Source organism: Xenopus laevis, chromosome 6S (genome assembly GCF_017654675.1).
Source record: "Xenopus laevis strain J_2021 chromosome 6S, Xenopus_laevis_v10.1, whole genome shotgun sequence".
Classification (NCBI taxonomy): Eukaryota; Metazoa; Chordata; class Amphibia; order Anura; family Pipidae; genus Xenopus; species Xenopus laevis.
In genome coordinates this window covers 81,000,829-81,015,907 of record NC_054382.1, presented here as the reverse complement: position 1 = coordinate 81,015,907, position 15,079 = coordinate 81,000,829, and the positions used below count along the sequence as shown (strand labels likewise).

Genomic DNA, 15,079 nt, shown 5'->3' with positions numbered 1-15,079 from the left:
TGACATTGTATTTTACTATTAAATGATTACTTTTATTTGATGGATAGGAAATACTGCAGCCCATGGCCATGTAGCTCATCTTCAATTTTATAACACAGCTAGAGATAGGACATGGGTGAAGCTAATCCATGTAATATGCAGGCAATCATACATGTAGCTTCACAACTTTGAGCTGATACATATTTATATAGAAGTCAATTAGAATATGACCGCTCTAGACTCACCCCACCACGCCATGTCCTAACAAACAGCTCCACAAACTCCATGTGCTCAGCCACCAGCGTCCCGACTGTAATATAGACCCAATGAGCAATCAGGCAGCATGCCTATGATTAAGGGAGTGTTTTTCGAAACGCGTAAGGCGATACTGTTACTCTAATGTTGCAATATACTGCCGCCTGAATTGCTCATTGGATTGATACATATCTATAGTTTACATGGCTCCTAACAACTGGCTAAATAAGAGTTAATTCCCCATTAACTAGTAAATTAAAAAAAATAACCATTTACAGTTATCCTATCCCAATTCTCCATCTATACCTTTGCCTCTTAATTCACCTATCTTTGGGTCCAGAACTAGTCTACATGGCCATTTACCACCCAATATTAAAGTTATCTGTTTACGGTTGTCTCAATAAGTCCCTTACCCATATGCCCTTGTTTTTAATTCATCAACCTCCTTTTCATCTATCTCCATAGTCAGTCTGACTTCTGTACCCACTTTAGTTATCCTAAAATCTCCCAGTGTCTCTCTTTTTTTGTCTGTTTGCTCTTTCCTTTGCCAATAACTCCTGCCCTACACAACTGCTTCTGCTGTATTAAGGAATGGGTCCTCTGACTCATGTACATCAATAAAAAGTTAATTTTAAGGAATACAGTAGAACCCCCTGTTTAATGTTTTTCAGAGGACCAGAAAAAAATGGTGTAAAATCCAGGAAAATGTAAAATCAGGGAAATGTATTATGCATAATATATAAGTGGGGCCACAAAACAACATTGTAAAATGAGGGAAAACTTAAAATCAGGGGATGTAAGATTGAGGTTTCACTGTACTTGTAAGGGAGGTGTTACGTCACTCACAACAGGTACTTTGTGAAAATGGTCGTGAACAATTGATTTGGATGTTACTTAAAGGGATACTGTCATGGGGAAAAAAAATTTTTTTCAAAATTAATCCGTTAATAGTGCTGCTCCAGCAGATTTATGCGCTGAAATCCATTTCTCAAAAGCAAACAGATTTTTTTATATTCAATTTTGAAATTTGACATGGGGCTAGACATATTGTCAATTTCCCAGCTGCCCAAGTCATGTGACTTGTGCTCTGATAAACTTCAATCACTCTTTACTGCTGTACTGCAAGTTGGACTGATATCACCCCCTCCCTTTTCCCCCCCAGCAGCCTAACAACAGAACAATGGGAAGGTAACCAGATAGCAGCTCCCTAACACATGATAACAGCTGCCTGGTAGAACAACACTCAATAGTAAAAACCCATGTCCCACTGACATGGTTTTTTACATTGAGTAGGAAAAATAGCAGCCTGACAGAAAGCATTTCTCTCCTAAAGTGCAGGCACAAGTCACATGGCATGGGGCAGCTGGGAAATTGATAAAATGTCTAGCCCCATGTCAGATTTCAAAATTGAATATAAAAAAATCTGTTTGCTATTTTGAGAAATGGATTTCAGTGCAGAATTCTGCTGGAGCAGCACTATTAACTGGTTCATTTTGAAAAAAAATCTTTTTCCCATGACAGTATCCCTTTAACTTTTTAGGGAATGTCAAAGTTTATTGCCAAATATAAATTGGCTTCATTGTGACTTACAAAGGCAAACATATGATATATTTGAAGTCCACACTGCTTGCATTATAAGGAACCACTAGGATAATAGGATAAATTGCATCACTTCTAAAAAGGATCAATGTAAATAAGGAACAATACCAATTTTATATTTCTTAACTGCAAAAAAATAAATAAAATAAAGTAGTACATCTTGCTACTATACCACACAGTTCCCCTTAGTGTAATGGCACACAGGAGAACATTGTTTCAGGTGCTATATTTTTAATACCTCGAAATATGAATGGACCCTCATTTTTGTCAGGCTTTCAATTCAACCAAAACTGAGTGCCAATGTAATCGAATTATCACTTTAGTCTGAAATTTTTTTTTGGATCTGCTTCTGAATTCAGATCGAATCATTTGTGGTGGATTTTGTATCAGTTCAGTCCTAAAATTGTGGATCCCCGAGTAGACAGACTCACTTTAAAAAACAATGCCTAACTGTCCAAAGTAGAGACCCCACAACATTGACTAACAAGTGCCTGACAACAGGTCTGGACTGGGAGTCAAAATAGGCCCGGGCATTTCATGTACACAGAGGACCAAACAGCCACTAGCAGCCCATTAAATAGAGACTTTCTATGGTGTTTACAGCAGCCCTCTGGTATTTGCTAGAATCCACAGATTGCCAGTCTGGGCCTGCCTTACAAGCAATTATGCAATCAAGTGTAGGCTAGAAAACATTTCCATGCTACTATCATTCTGCAATGGGGTGACACAAGCATGAGCTAATTAGATATTATATTGTACGTCTTTGTACCCACCAGCTTGTTTTTACCCACAAGCATTGAATCTATATTTTTACATGTGGGTTTTTTTATAAAAAATCTATTGCAACATGTTGCATTTATGTGTACTTGAATTACTTTCAAAATATATTTAAATTGAGGGATGGATATTGAACTCATTCATGCATGCATTTCAATAGAGACACATATATGTCTTTCTGTCAAAGCCCTAATTATAAAGAACGTTAATTATCAGAAGCGTCACTAGAGGGGGGCGGGCCCTGGTGCGTGATGCACAGCCGGGCCCCGCCCCTCCGAACGCCCGCATTTGTCAGCGGCGCGGTCTACCGGGGGGCCCTGAGGGGGTGCGGGCCCTGGCCCGCTCGCACCCCCTGCTCCCCCGGTAGTTCCGCCACTGTTAATTATGTTTCCCTAGAATTTTACTCAAGGACATTAAGCAGCTTGGAGCCCACCATCTTTTAACTCTGCTTTTTACAGTTATAGGGAACAGGGCAGATTCATTATATGTTTATCAGCAATAGTATTTCTCGTTGTACCTGGATTCTTTAGCAGACAATAACTTCACAAGCCATTCCTATATTATATTAGATTTACTAATGTAGTGTACTACCACAAAGTTTTTTTTGAACGGTTAAAAATGTTCTTGAGTGTCCCATAAGTTGGTACTGTAGATGTGCACATGAAAGTGAAAAGGAAAGGCAGAGCTGGAAAGCCACAGAAATGAATAATACCCTGCAAGGCATGGTGTGATATGATTTGGGTGTCTCAAACTAGCAGGCTGGTCATAAAACCACATAAAAAAGAGATATGCGTTTGTGGGGGGATAAAGGACATTGAAAATGAAAAGTCAATCATTGTAAATTGAGATTATGGAGTGCAGGAGAGGAAAATTCAGCAGGGGACTGAACAGCTCCAAACAGCTCATTTGCCATCTGAATTTAGTAGGAAACAATTAAATGAAAAAAACTTGCATGAGCATCTGCAGTGGGTGGGATTGAGGAAGATGCCAAACAGAAATTAGGTTAAAATGTAAAACAAAGCAGCCATGCCAAAAAAACATGCCAAGGAGAATTTGGACATGGTCTACTAGCACTTTATCATATATATTTGAGGAATAAATGATGCTACTAAAAAACTAAAATACCAAATACAAGTACAGGTATTTTACTTTTGTTGCAAGTATATTTTTTTATTTGCATCTTAATATTTTATTGTATACTTGAAATTAAACGTATGAGCAGCCAGGTAAAACCTGAAACATGTCACCCTAAGAAATAATTAAAAATCCTTTTCTTATCATGTAGTTGAGCAAAATAAACTTTAATTACACTACTACTTAAATTGTGCTTGATTCTCTCTTGGAATTACGCAATCACAGCAAGCAGGCAGCTGCCATTTTTTAGGACACTGTAATTAAGGCAAATTGTGCGTCACCACAAAATTTTCTTTATGTGCCAGAATGGGGGACCTATAGGCTTGCCACCTGTCCAGTTTTTACCCGGACAGCCCTTTTTTTTTTTTTTGAAGGGCTGCCCGGGTCAAAACTGCCTGCCCAGTTTTCCAAGTTAGGAGAATCGGGCAGGATTCCCTATGATTAGCCCCACCACTGACATTACAACCCGCCCCATCACAACCCCACCACATTGCATCACTGCCCCCCCCGCCCAGATTCTACCAGGCCAAAAGGTAGCAACTCTAGGAACCTAAGGCCAATGCGAGTGCCCTACACAATTATAGAGCATGAAGAAGGAAGGGGAGATGTGAGGAGAGTAGTGACATCTAGGAAATGCTGAATGGAAAGTTAAAGTAACTGAATGCCCCACCTCTATGCCTCAAGCATAGAGGAGGGGCAGGCAATTTAGGATTAACAGCTCAGATATAGAAACACCTGGATTTTATGGATTTTTTAATGAAAAAAATAATTTGGGTTACATGTATAATTTGCAGCATTATACAGCTTTTTATGTCTGGATGACAGGTCCTCTTTAATTATGGCATATTTCGCCAGACTATTGAAAATCAAAAAATATATATATATATATATATATATATATATATATATATATATATATATATATATATATATATATATATATATATATATATATATATATATATATATATATATATATATATATAAATGATGTACCCAACATTGCAGCATATGAGGATATTAGAAATCAACAACAGTAATGTATTAATATAGTCAGCTTTGACCTTGTGCCTTTACATGCTTATATTTTACATTAAAGGAAAACTATACCCCCAAAATGAATACTTAAGCAACAGATGGCAATTTTCTATTCATGATAACCCAATGGCACATACTACTAGAAAAGTATATTATTATGAAAATGGTTTGTTTACATGAAGCAGGGTTTTACATATGAGCTGTTTTATGCAATATCTTTTTATAGAGACCTACATTGTTTGGGGGGTATAGTTTTCCTTTAGGGGTAGATGTTTCTTCTATATAAGTGACACTATTTTTACTAATACAAATTGTTATTTTTAGTGTCTGGGTAATCAGATAACACATGCAGTCTTTGTTTTTTTTTTGCCTCACTATACTGTATACTTTGCTTTTTTTTTTTAATTTTTAATTTTTTATTGAGGTTCAACAGAAAATAGTAATCCAGCAGTGCATGCATTCACAATAACAAAGAATATATTGTACATCATCCTTCGCATTGAAACATTTAAAAGTTTAGATAGTTTCAAAAACGTAACATTTGCATTTTAGTGTGCTGTCATTCATGATAGAGTTGCATGGAAATAAAAAAGAAGTTTTACTGTAAAATTCTAGCAAGATTGACTTCAAATTTCCATTCTTAGTTTTGTGTATTACAAGTTATGCATCAGCTGGATAGAAAAAAGAGAAGGGGAATAGGAAGAGAAAAGGGAAGAGGGGGAAAGGGTTCCATGCCCAGAACCAAAGAGCTCAGATAGTCTGAGAAAAGGAAGGAAAATGAATATATAAAAGCTCTTATTAGCTCAGATAAAATTATGCCAAATATGTGCATATTCTAACTAAGAACAGCAGTAAAAGCAATAAAACTGAGGAAGATTATCCAATGCAGTCAGACATGGCTTGGCAGGGTCAGACCGCTCACTATCAGTGTTTAAGTTCTTCCATGTAATTGCACCATGGAAGCCAAGTTGCCCAGTCTTTCTGTATGGAGGTTTGAGATTCTGCATAAAGTTCTTCAAATTTACGGATTTCTTCCATCTCTATAGTCCATTCATGTATAGTCGGAACAATTGCAGATTTCCACTTTCGGGGGATCAACATTTTTTCAGCGTTTAGGGCATATTGCATCAGGGAATTTTTGTAATTGTATACCGAGACCATATTATGATGAAGCAAGACAGTTGCAGGTGAGTCGTCAATGTCCATCTGAAGTTTATCCTTGCAGATCGCAAGGACTTCAGACCAAAATTTCCGTATATTGGGGCAATCCCAGAGAATGTGTAATAAGGTGCCACGATTGTTGCCAAACCGCCAGCATGTATCTGATGTACCTTGGAACATCTTGCTGAGTTTAGTGGGTGTATTATACCATCTTGTCAATATTTTGTAATTGTTTTCCAAAATTCGACAGCTTCTAGGTACGGGACAGGATTTAAGTATGATATCTTCCTGTTCACGGTCTGAGAAGGCAATATGAAGTGCCTCGCCTCACTTATTGAGGTGTGGTTGAGGGGGCAACTGTGTGTCTGGATATGTTATGAGTAGAAGGTAGATAGTAGAGATACTGCTTCTAGGAGGAGTAGTGTGTCGGCAAAGCATTTCAAATTCCGTAAACATGGGAAGATCAGATGGCAGAGGAATGTTAGTGTGAATAAAACTCGCTAGTTGCTGATACCGAAAATGTTCAGTCTTTGGCAATTGAAAACACTCCCTTAGATTTTCCCATGGGGGAAATGTGCCCTTAGGACATAGATGAAAAAGTTGTGCGGTCTCGCCCCTGATGCCAATGGGCCAGGTAATCTTTTGTGAGGCCAGGATGGTGTTAAATAAATACCCAAGTACAACAATTTGTCTTTTGACCATTTGAAAGGAAATTTACCAATAAGCCCATAGTGGGTATCTCGGGGTAGACTGATGTTTAGTGTGTATACTTTGCTTTATCAGTTCAGCTTAGTTAAAAGTTGCCATCTTTTGTCCGGGTCAGTACCAGCGGACAGTGTAAGGATCGGGACTGAGGGGTAAGGTAAGGGACAATGAAGATTTGCTGAGCGGAGGGTTACAGAGGGGGTAATGGGGACTAGAGAGGGAGATGGGGGAGGAGATTGGGGACAAGCTAAGGTAGAACATCTAGGGATTCCAAATTTACCAACAAATACTTTTCCAATAAATTTGTAATACTGGCCCTCAGATTTAGCTGGTATTTTATCGGCTAGGTCAGTGAAATACTGGCCAGGTAACAATCCCATCTCCACTGTCAGCCCCCCCCCCCACAGGATAAGTAGGTAAGAGTTCCAACCTACCAGCAATATCAGCTGTGGGCAGTGGTTTGCTTTTGTTTTTTTGTATTACAAAAGTAAAGAGGTAAGGAATAATTTGTAATAACTTGTATACATCGGGGAAAATAAGTATTGCGCATGTCAACGTTTTACTTACTAAATACTTACTAAATATTTTTTTACTGGGGCTATTGACATGAAATTTACACCAGATGTTGGTAACAACCCAAGTAACCCACACATACAAATAACTCAAAACAAGTAAGTCGATAAATTAAGTTTTGTGTAGTAAAGTGGAATGACACAGGGAATAAGTATTGAACAAATGAAAAAAAAAAGGAGGTGCAAATGAGTCTGCCTGCAAGTCATGATGGAAGATTGAGGAGTGTGCTCAATCAACCAGGGAGCCTAAACGCAGGACAAATGAGATTATTCCCCCCCCCCCAAGCACCACAAAACTACAGCCGCAACCATAGTCCATGAGGGGGAACAAAAACCCAAAGTAGCAGAAAGCAGTTACTGCATTCTTTAACTCCTCCACAGCCTTCACACACTGCCACAGACCTCATCTTGAATCCGCAGCGCAGCCCAGAGAACATAGCACTGGAAACAATGTTGGTTAAAACTCCAGACCGAATACCAGCTATGGCAGCACAAATTAAAGAAATGCTCCTGGAAATGAAACAAGCGCTATAAGGGGACATAGAGCAACTCTCAGATGATCTCAAAAAGGATCTCCGAAAACTAGGCGACCATACAGTGCACCGGGAAGAAAAGATGGGTGTGTTTGCAGAAGCACATAATGACTTAACGGACTCCCAAAACAACACTCGAAGACTGAATTTGAGCACCTATCAGATAAGGTGACAGACCTGGAGGATAGGTCCCACAGCAACAACCTGCATTTAGGGGGATCCCTGAGACTTTCCTCCCAAGGGACCTGGAAACCCATATCACTGAGCTACTTAAAGTTATACTACCAGACCTGCCTGTTCTAGAAATGGCAATTGATCCACAGGGTCCCAAACCAGATTTGTGTTCTACCAAACAAAAGACAAATTGCTTACCCTGGCCTGGGAAAAGGAGGGCTGGCCTAAGCAATATCAGCAATTGGACTTATCCCCTGCAACTTTACTCAAACATAAGACATTTGCAACAAAAAAAAGTTTCTCCCACACAAACTCCAGCCTATAGCTGACATAACATCTCCCTGGACAGTAACAGTCCGACTATCACCTTACCCCCCCCCCGCGACTCTACAAAGGTTCAAACTGAGTTGACTAGTGGTTTCCAGCAGATAACCACAATCCCTACCTTATTTCACTATGCAATCTAAGGTTTACTTCCTATAACAGAAATGGTGCGCTTTTACTCAGTAAATAGTAGGGGCCTAAATTCCCCATACAAACAAAATCAGATGTCTATAAAACAAAGACAGACATCCTCTTCTGTAAGGAAACACATTTTTGTAACCTTTCCCCTCCTAAATTCTAAAATAAATGTTTTCCACACAATTTCCATGCCTATGCTAAAAATAAATCAAAAGGTGTTTCAATCCTAATCACCTAAAACACCATTTCAGCTCAAAGCTGTGTGCTGGTAGGTATCTGATGTTCATATGTGAATTAGGTAACAATACATTCTCTTTGATTAATATCTATGCCCCAAATGAAAATCAAACACATTCCTAACAAAAGTCCTCCCAAAACTACTTCAATACAAACAAGAGAAATGTGTAATAGCAGGAGACTAACATAGTCTCTGACCCAAGCCTAGACATTCCCAAAGGCAAGGAGGGCTCTGTCTCAAAACCACAATGTAATCAATCTACAGTTTTTTGAGGTATACTACACTTGCATGGATTAATAGACACCTGGAGAGCCAAGAACCCTTTAGCGAGGGACTACACGTACTTTTCTCCACGATTCCACACCCACACCAGAATAGACGTATTTTTAGCAGACCCCCAAACTACCACTCAAACCACAAGAACCTGGATAGCATTAAGAACATGGCCAGATCATGCGCCCATAGATCTTAGATTCCCAAGAGATAAATTACTATGGAGATTGAATGAAAGCCTGCTACTTAGAGAGAAACATAAAACCCAACTAGAACAAACTATAACACAGTACTTCATACAGAATTCGAATGGCTAAATTAATCAGCAAACAGGCTAGCTAGTCCATAAGGCAGTTTTGAGGGTGGAACCTAGAAAAAAAAAACAAAAAATCCAGGGAACAAACCCAACTACAACTAGAAACGAAACTGAAGGCCTTAAAAAAGCAATCAGATCAACAAAAAAATACACTACATCTACAAATAAAAATAAATAAAATAAGAAATAAACTAAATGAAATCATAGCAGTCAAGACAGCGTGCCACTTTAAAATGCTCAAAAAACTCTTCTATACCAAGGGCAATAAAGCAGATAAACTACTCGCAACACAATTGAGAAAACAACAAGCTCAGACTAGAATCAGCCACATTATCATCCTTCCAAGAGAAACTAACCCCAAGAAAATAGCAAATGAGTTTGCTAAATACTATTCAGAGCTCTATAACCTAGGAACATATAGTACAAAATACAGCCAACCCTGGATGCTGTTAGGAACTACCTGAGTAAGCTAACCCTCCCCCCCCCCAACCCAGACACAAATAGAAACACTAAGTAAACCAATAGGGGGATAAGAAATTAGAGCAGTCCTAAAAAACCTAAACTCAGGTAAAGCCCCAGGACCTAATGGGTTTACTAATACCTATTACAAAATGTTTTCAAACTTACTAATCACACACCTGCTCAAAGTATTCCAAAAAATTATGGACACAGGAGAGGTGAACCAAGAATATCTTCAAGCCCATATAGTTACAATCCCCAAACCGGGGAAGCCACAGGATCACTGCCAGAACTATCACCCAATAGCACTGCTAAATAAAGTTACTGATCACTTAGAGGTGATACAGTTTTATACTATTTTACACAATGCCATCTATAGGCCAATGAGAAAAACACAAACTAGCTTACTTGTGTAGTAACTTGAGACAGGGCTGTGTTTGGGCCTGAAATGTTGCTGCTTGTTGGAGATTTAAGCAATGTAAACCAATAAAGGCTTTTTATTGATTCTACGGATGGTGCTGTGACCTCTATTGACATTGTAAAAACGGGTTGAAATGGACAACACTACACTTGCACCTTATTTATTTCTTTCTTCAAAAGTTTGGTGAGAGCTGACCAATTGCAACGTTTCACTAGAGCTAAATGTGCCAAAATATGAATTCATGGCATACCCCACAAGGAGCACAGACTGCAACCTAACATCCAAACCTGAAAATAGCACCTATGTTGATATAGGAGTCTAAAAAGACTTGATACGACTAAAACTAAGTTCTCTATCACACCATGTACAATTTAACTTATACAGTGTTACATATATATGATTATCAAGATTATGTGTTCCTTCCAGTATGTAAACAGGCCCTATTTTTTTGCCTGAATGCATGCAAAAAATGTTTTTCAAAAAATAAATTAATTAAAAAAAAAAGAAAGATGTCATGATATCATTCCGCTTAGCACATGGACATGAAATGTTGAATGTAGTTCTGGAATGAGTTAGACTGTAGTCTAATGTAGTTCTGGAATGACTAATCGCCTCTTCTTTTGGGCGACAATCTCCCCGAACTACCTTAGCGTGTTTTCCCGTCCGCTATAATGAAAAGTCGCCTGTGCTAAAGCACACGCGGCGCTTCGGAAAACGAAGTGCTGCGTGTGCTTTAGCGCAGGCGACTTTTCATTATAGCGGATGGGAAGACACGCTAAGGCAGTTCGGGGAGATTGTCGCCCAGAAGAAGAGGCGATTAGTCGCCAGGCGACTAAATCTCCCCGAATCTGCTCATATGGACTGACCCTAAGGGAAAAAGTAAAGCTGACTGATCACATACTTCCTAACATTTTGGAAATAGAAAGAGGGACGAAAAGATTTGCTATGGCGAAATATTTTTGACTATACCCATTTTTGTGGCCACTTTCCCTAAGTACCGTGTTCATTTTACAAAATTTGGCAGGTTATAAAAGTCTGAATACATTTCTGAGGTTTTTATGTGTTATTACAGTTATAATGAAGGTGAAATTGCACTTTAAGCTGAAAGTCAGTTTCCCCAAGAGACCTGCTTATCTTAAATTGTTACAATTGATTCTTTGGTTATCTTAAATTGTTACAAAAGTATCCGAGTGCACCTGTCACTATTCTGGGCTCTCTGTCAAAAGCCAATTAAGTTTTAGAAACTTTGTATCTTTTTCTGGCTGTTCAGTGCAGGAAATCCAAGAGAAAGTCGGGACATTTTAGTAACAATCCGTAGGTTGGGAGGTATGTGATCAGATCTGTGTGCCGATTGCAATACAAATACAACAAACAATAAAAACTAAAAAGACTTGTTGTTCACTTTCCACTCAACGATGAATGCAGCCTGGAAGAGAAGCAGCAGTACAAGAAGACTGTTCTGCTTCTAATGAAGTACCCTAGGCTGGTTCTGTTTTCTGCGACAAGGAGCACCAGCCGGAGGAATCAGGAAAGCGAGTAAGCCTTTCATCGTTCCTTCTTTAAATTATTGATAGATTTACAAAGTATATTTAGAACAAGAGAATTCTGAGCTTTAAAAGAGATATACTTTATAGAGGGGAGATCAGTCTTTGTTTTTATAATGTTTCTGTCATAGCCACAGTATTTCTATGACTGAAAATAAAGGGAGAATGGGTCCTGACCAAACACTTAAGCGGAGGCTGGATGGTTACTTTTATTTTTGCTATGCTTTGACATAGTGCATGTACAGAATAATTTTTCGATCAGCATTTTATTCTGTAAATATATCTGTGTAATACCATATGGCTTGAAATACTTTCCAAAGTCTAGGAGCTGAAGAAGGATGGCCCAGTAGTAGCAGAAGTCCTAATAGGGTCCTGACTGAAAACATTTTGGTGTATGCTTCAAGTCAGCTTCTCAGTTTCCAAGCTTTCTAGAAAGAGTTTGTAACCAAATAAATACTTGGCCTACCACTGCTACTCCTACAAATACCAGATACAAATATTCACATTCAGCTGCCAACATACCTTTAATTGTTTCTTCTACAACTTCAACCACTCTGTCTATTTGCTGCACCTGTTACAGATAAAAAAAAAACAAAAGTATTAATTCTAATGCTATTACAATTATTACAATTTTTTTTTTAATTTATTTTTTATTTGTAAAGAAAAATAAAAAAAGTACAAACAGTCATGGTCCTGGGACCACAAGGACTGGACAACTCCCAGCTCGCAGAAATGTAAATACACAGAAATTGTACACAATTAGTGTTTTTTTAAATGCAGCAGGGGTTCATCATGGCTAGTTGCATAGTTCATTTGCATTTAAAAACAGTCCATCAACTGTAGGAACTTAAGACACCTGGATATTATGTTTGCGCAAGAAGTTCATAACTAGTACATACGTTATTATTATGTCTTATACAGGTTTAGTGACATCTACCTCCGCCTCCTGAAACGTAGTTAGCTTAAACGTTACAATGTTAGAATGATTAGCACTTCACAAGCCGATATGAGAGAACTGTTTAGGTATATACTTATATTTATTCAATTAGAATGCTCTGAAAATGACATGCCTACTGAAATCATAAACGTTAAAATTAATTTACTGAAAGAAAAGAAACTGCACACTGGACTGACCAGTTGAAATGTGTTTAATTTCTATTAAAAATGAGTTTGGATATTAATTGTCTTCACTTGCACTTCTTTCAAAATATTTTGGGTCTGGGATAGTGATGGGTGAATCTGACCCATTTCGCTTCGCCAACAATTTGTGAAATGGCAAAAAATTCGCCAAAATGCATTGAAGTCTATAGATGACATTTTTTTTTTTTAAATGCGCCAACATGAAATTGGAAAAAATCCGCTCATCACTAGTCTGGGAATGAAATCCTTTTCAGCTCTGACTACAATAAAGACCTATGAGACACAACTTCAGAAGGCAAAGGGGGATAATGAAACCCCAACCTTTCTTGTGGACACACACTAAATACCCTCTTTTGGTATGTTTATACAGGTAAGGGATATGTTATCTGGAAACCCGTTATCCAGAAAGCTTGGATCAAGTACAAGCTACTGTTCTAATATTACAGAGAAAAAGGAAATCATTTTTAAAAGATTGGATTATTTAGATAAAATTGAGTCTATGGGAGATGGCCTTTCCGTAATTCGGAGTTTTCCAGATAATGGGCCCCATACCTGTATTTTGTATTGTTATATGTACTGCTTCTGTCATCCAATATTTCATTGCAGAGAATTCACAGTTTTAAAAGCTGAAGATTATAATTGAAGAAGAACTATTTCTTTTTTTATTTGAATCAAGCTCATTTAGTAAAATGCAGTTCATTTATCAGAGTGCCCTACAGGAATACAGTGGCTTAAAGGAAACATGTCCAGATATCTATACTGTGAGTTAGATTGCTGCTTGTTTTTCCGTCTTTTGTCTAAACAGCATGAAAAAAAATATTATTTCAAATGTTACTCTTTTATGACAAACTAAAATGTTCCATCAAAAAGCCTATAGTATTTGAAGTGTTATCACCCCTCTGGCGAGTTCTGCTGTAAGAGGGCCGATAGGCTTTTTAAGCCAGAGACAATTAATTCAACTGCACTTCTTGAGATAAGTGGATGCCCTGCGTGATCCCACTGTTCCCTACAGCTTTAAAGCAGGACATGGGCAACAGAAAGCTGCAGCTTACAAGTTGAAAGCATTTTTCCTTTAGTTCAAATAATCAGAACCACATTTGTTCCATTTGCTGTGTACGGCTGGCTTGGTAGCTGAATACCTCAATTTTAATTAAATTGCTTACTTCTCGAGAGTGCATTTGTGTCTGTGTCCATTCTAATTTTCACTTTACTCCACAGTTTCAAAGTTTAAGATACAAGCTGGGAGCAAATGTATTATTACCTATTACAACCATGGAAACAGATGGTTTAAGGATCTGTAGGCACCTTAATGGAAAATGATGTTGGGCTGCATACATTTTTGCTTGCAGTGCTATTTTTACCAAGGACATGGCTTTTAGCATATTCAACTTCCCCCTGTGCATTGTACAATACTTGCTTCTCGACACCTTAGATCTGCTTTATGGTATGGACTGATTTTTAATAGATTACTACATTTGGGTTTAACTACTTTTCTTTAGATAGAGCACAATATCAGAATGTCTCTAGTATTCTTCCTCCACATATTTGCAGTTATACAAATACAGGTAGGAGATCTATTATCAGGAATGTTTGGGACCCTGAGTTTTCGGAAAGGTTTTTTTTCTTTATTCAATTTGGATCTCCATAATGTTTACACTGCAACATGAAATAAACCCAATAGGATTGTTCCCCCCCCCCCCAATTTGGATACATGCCGTTTGGTTTATATTTTTAATGGGAAACTATCGCGAAAATGAAAATTGAATATAAGCTGAAATAAGAACATTTCTAAATACGATTAAAAATTTTGTACGGTTTCTGAAATAATCAAGTTTATGTTCACTATTCCTGTCTCAGCATCTGTTTCTGGGTGTCAGATGAATGATCCAATATATGCCTAGAAGATGTATTTAAGTTCTCTCTAACAAAATCACCAGAAAACCTGTCTCTCTACATGCAGAATTTGTGCAAAAGTCAGTTATTTTGTTAAGATTTTTTTGGTTCAAATGGACAATTAAGGGAATATGGCCTTCCCTTAATTGAGAGCATTCACATGACCAGGGGCAGCTGGGACATTGACAAAATGTCTAGCCCCATGTCAGATTACAAAATTGAATAGAAAAAAATCTGTTTATTTTTTTGAGAAATGGATTTCAGTGCAGAATTCTGCTGGAGTAGCACTATTAACTGATGCGTTTTGAAAAAAAAATTTTTTTCCCATGATGGTATCCCTTTAAAGGATACATGTGCTGTTAAGATGAATGAATTTTGTTACAGCAGTGCCATCTGCTGGTTATTT

General features: G+C 37.9%; 1 protein-coding gene across 1 annotated transcript in view; it reads right to left on the bottom strand.

Annotated features, from left to right (window-relative positions):
• Window positions 1–15,079, bottom strand: part of cdkal1.S (CDK5 regulatory subunit associated protein 1-like 1 S homeolog) — a 553,340-nt gene that overhangs the window by 411,817 nt on the left and 126,444 nt on the right. The window contains 1 exon segment of the mRNA NM_001091487.1: window positions 12,163–12,211. Within this exon segment, the coding sequence (NP_001084956.1) occupies window positions 12,163–12,211 (49 nt within the window).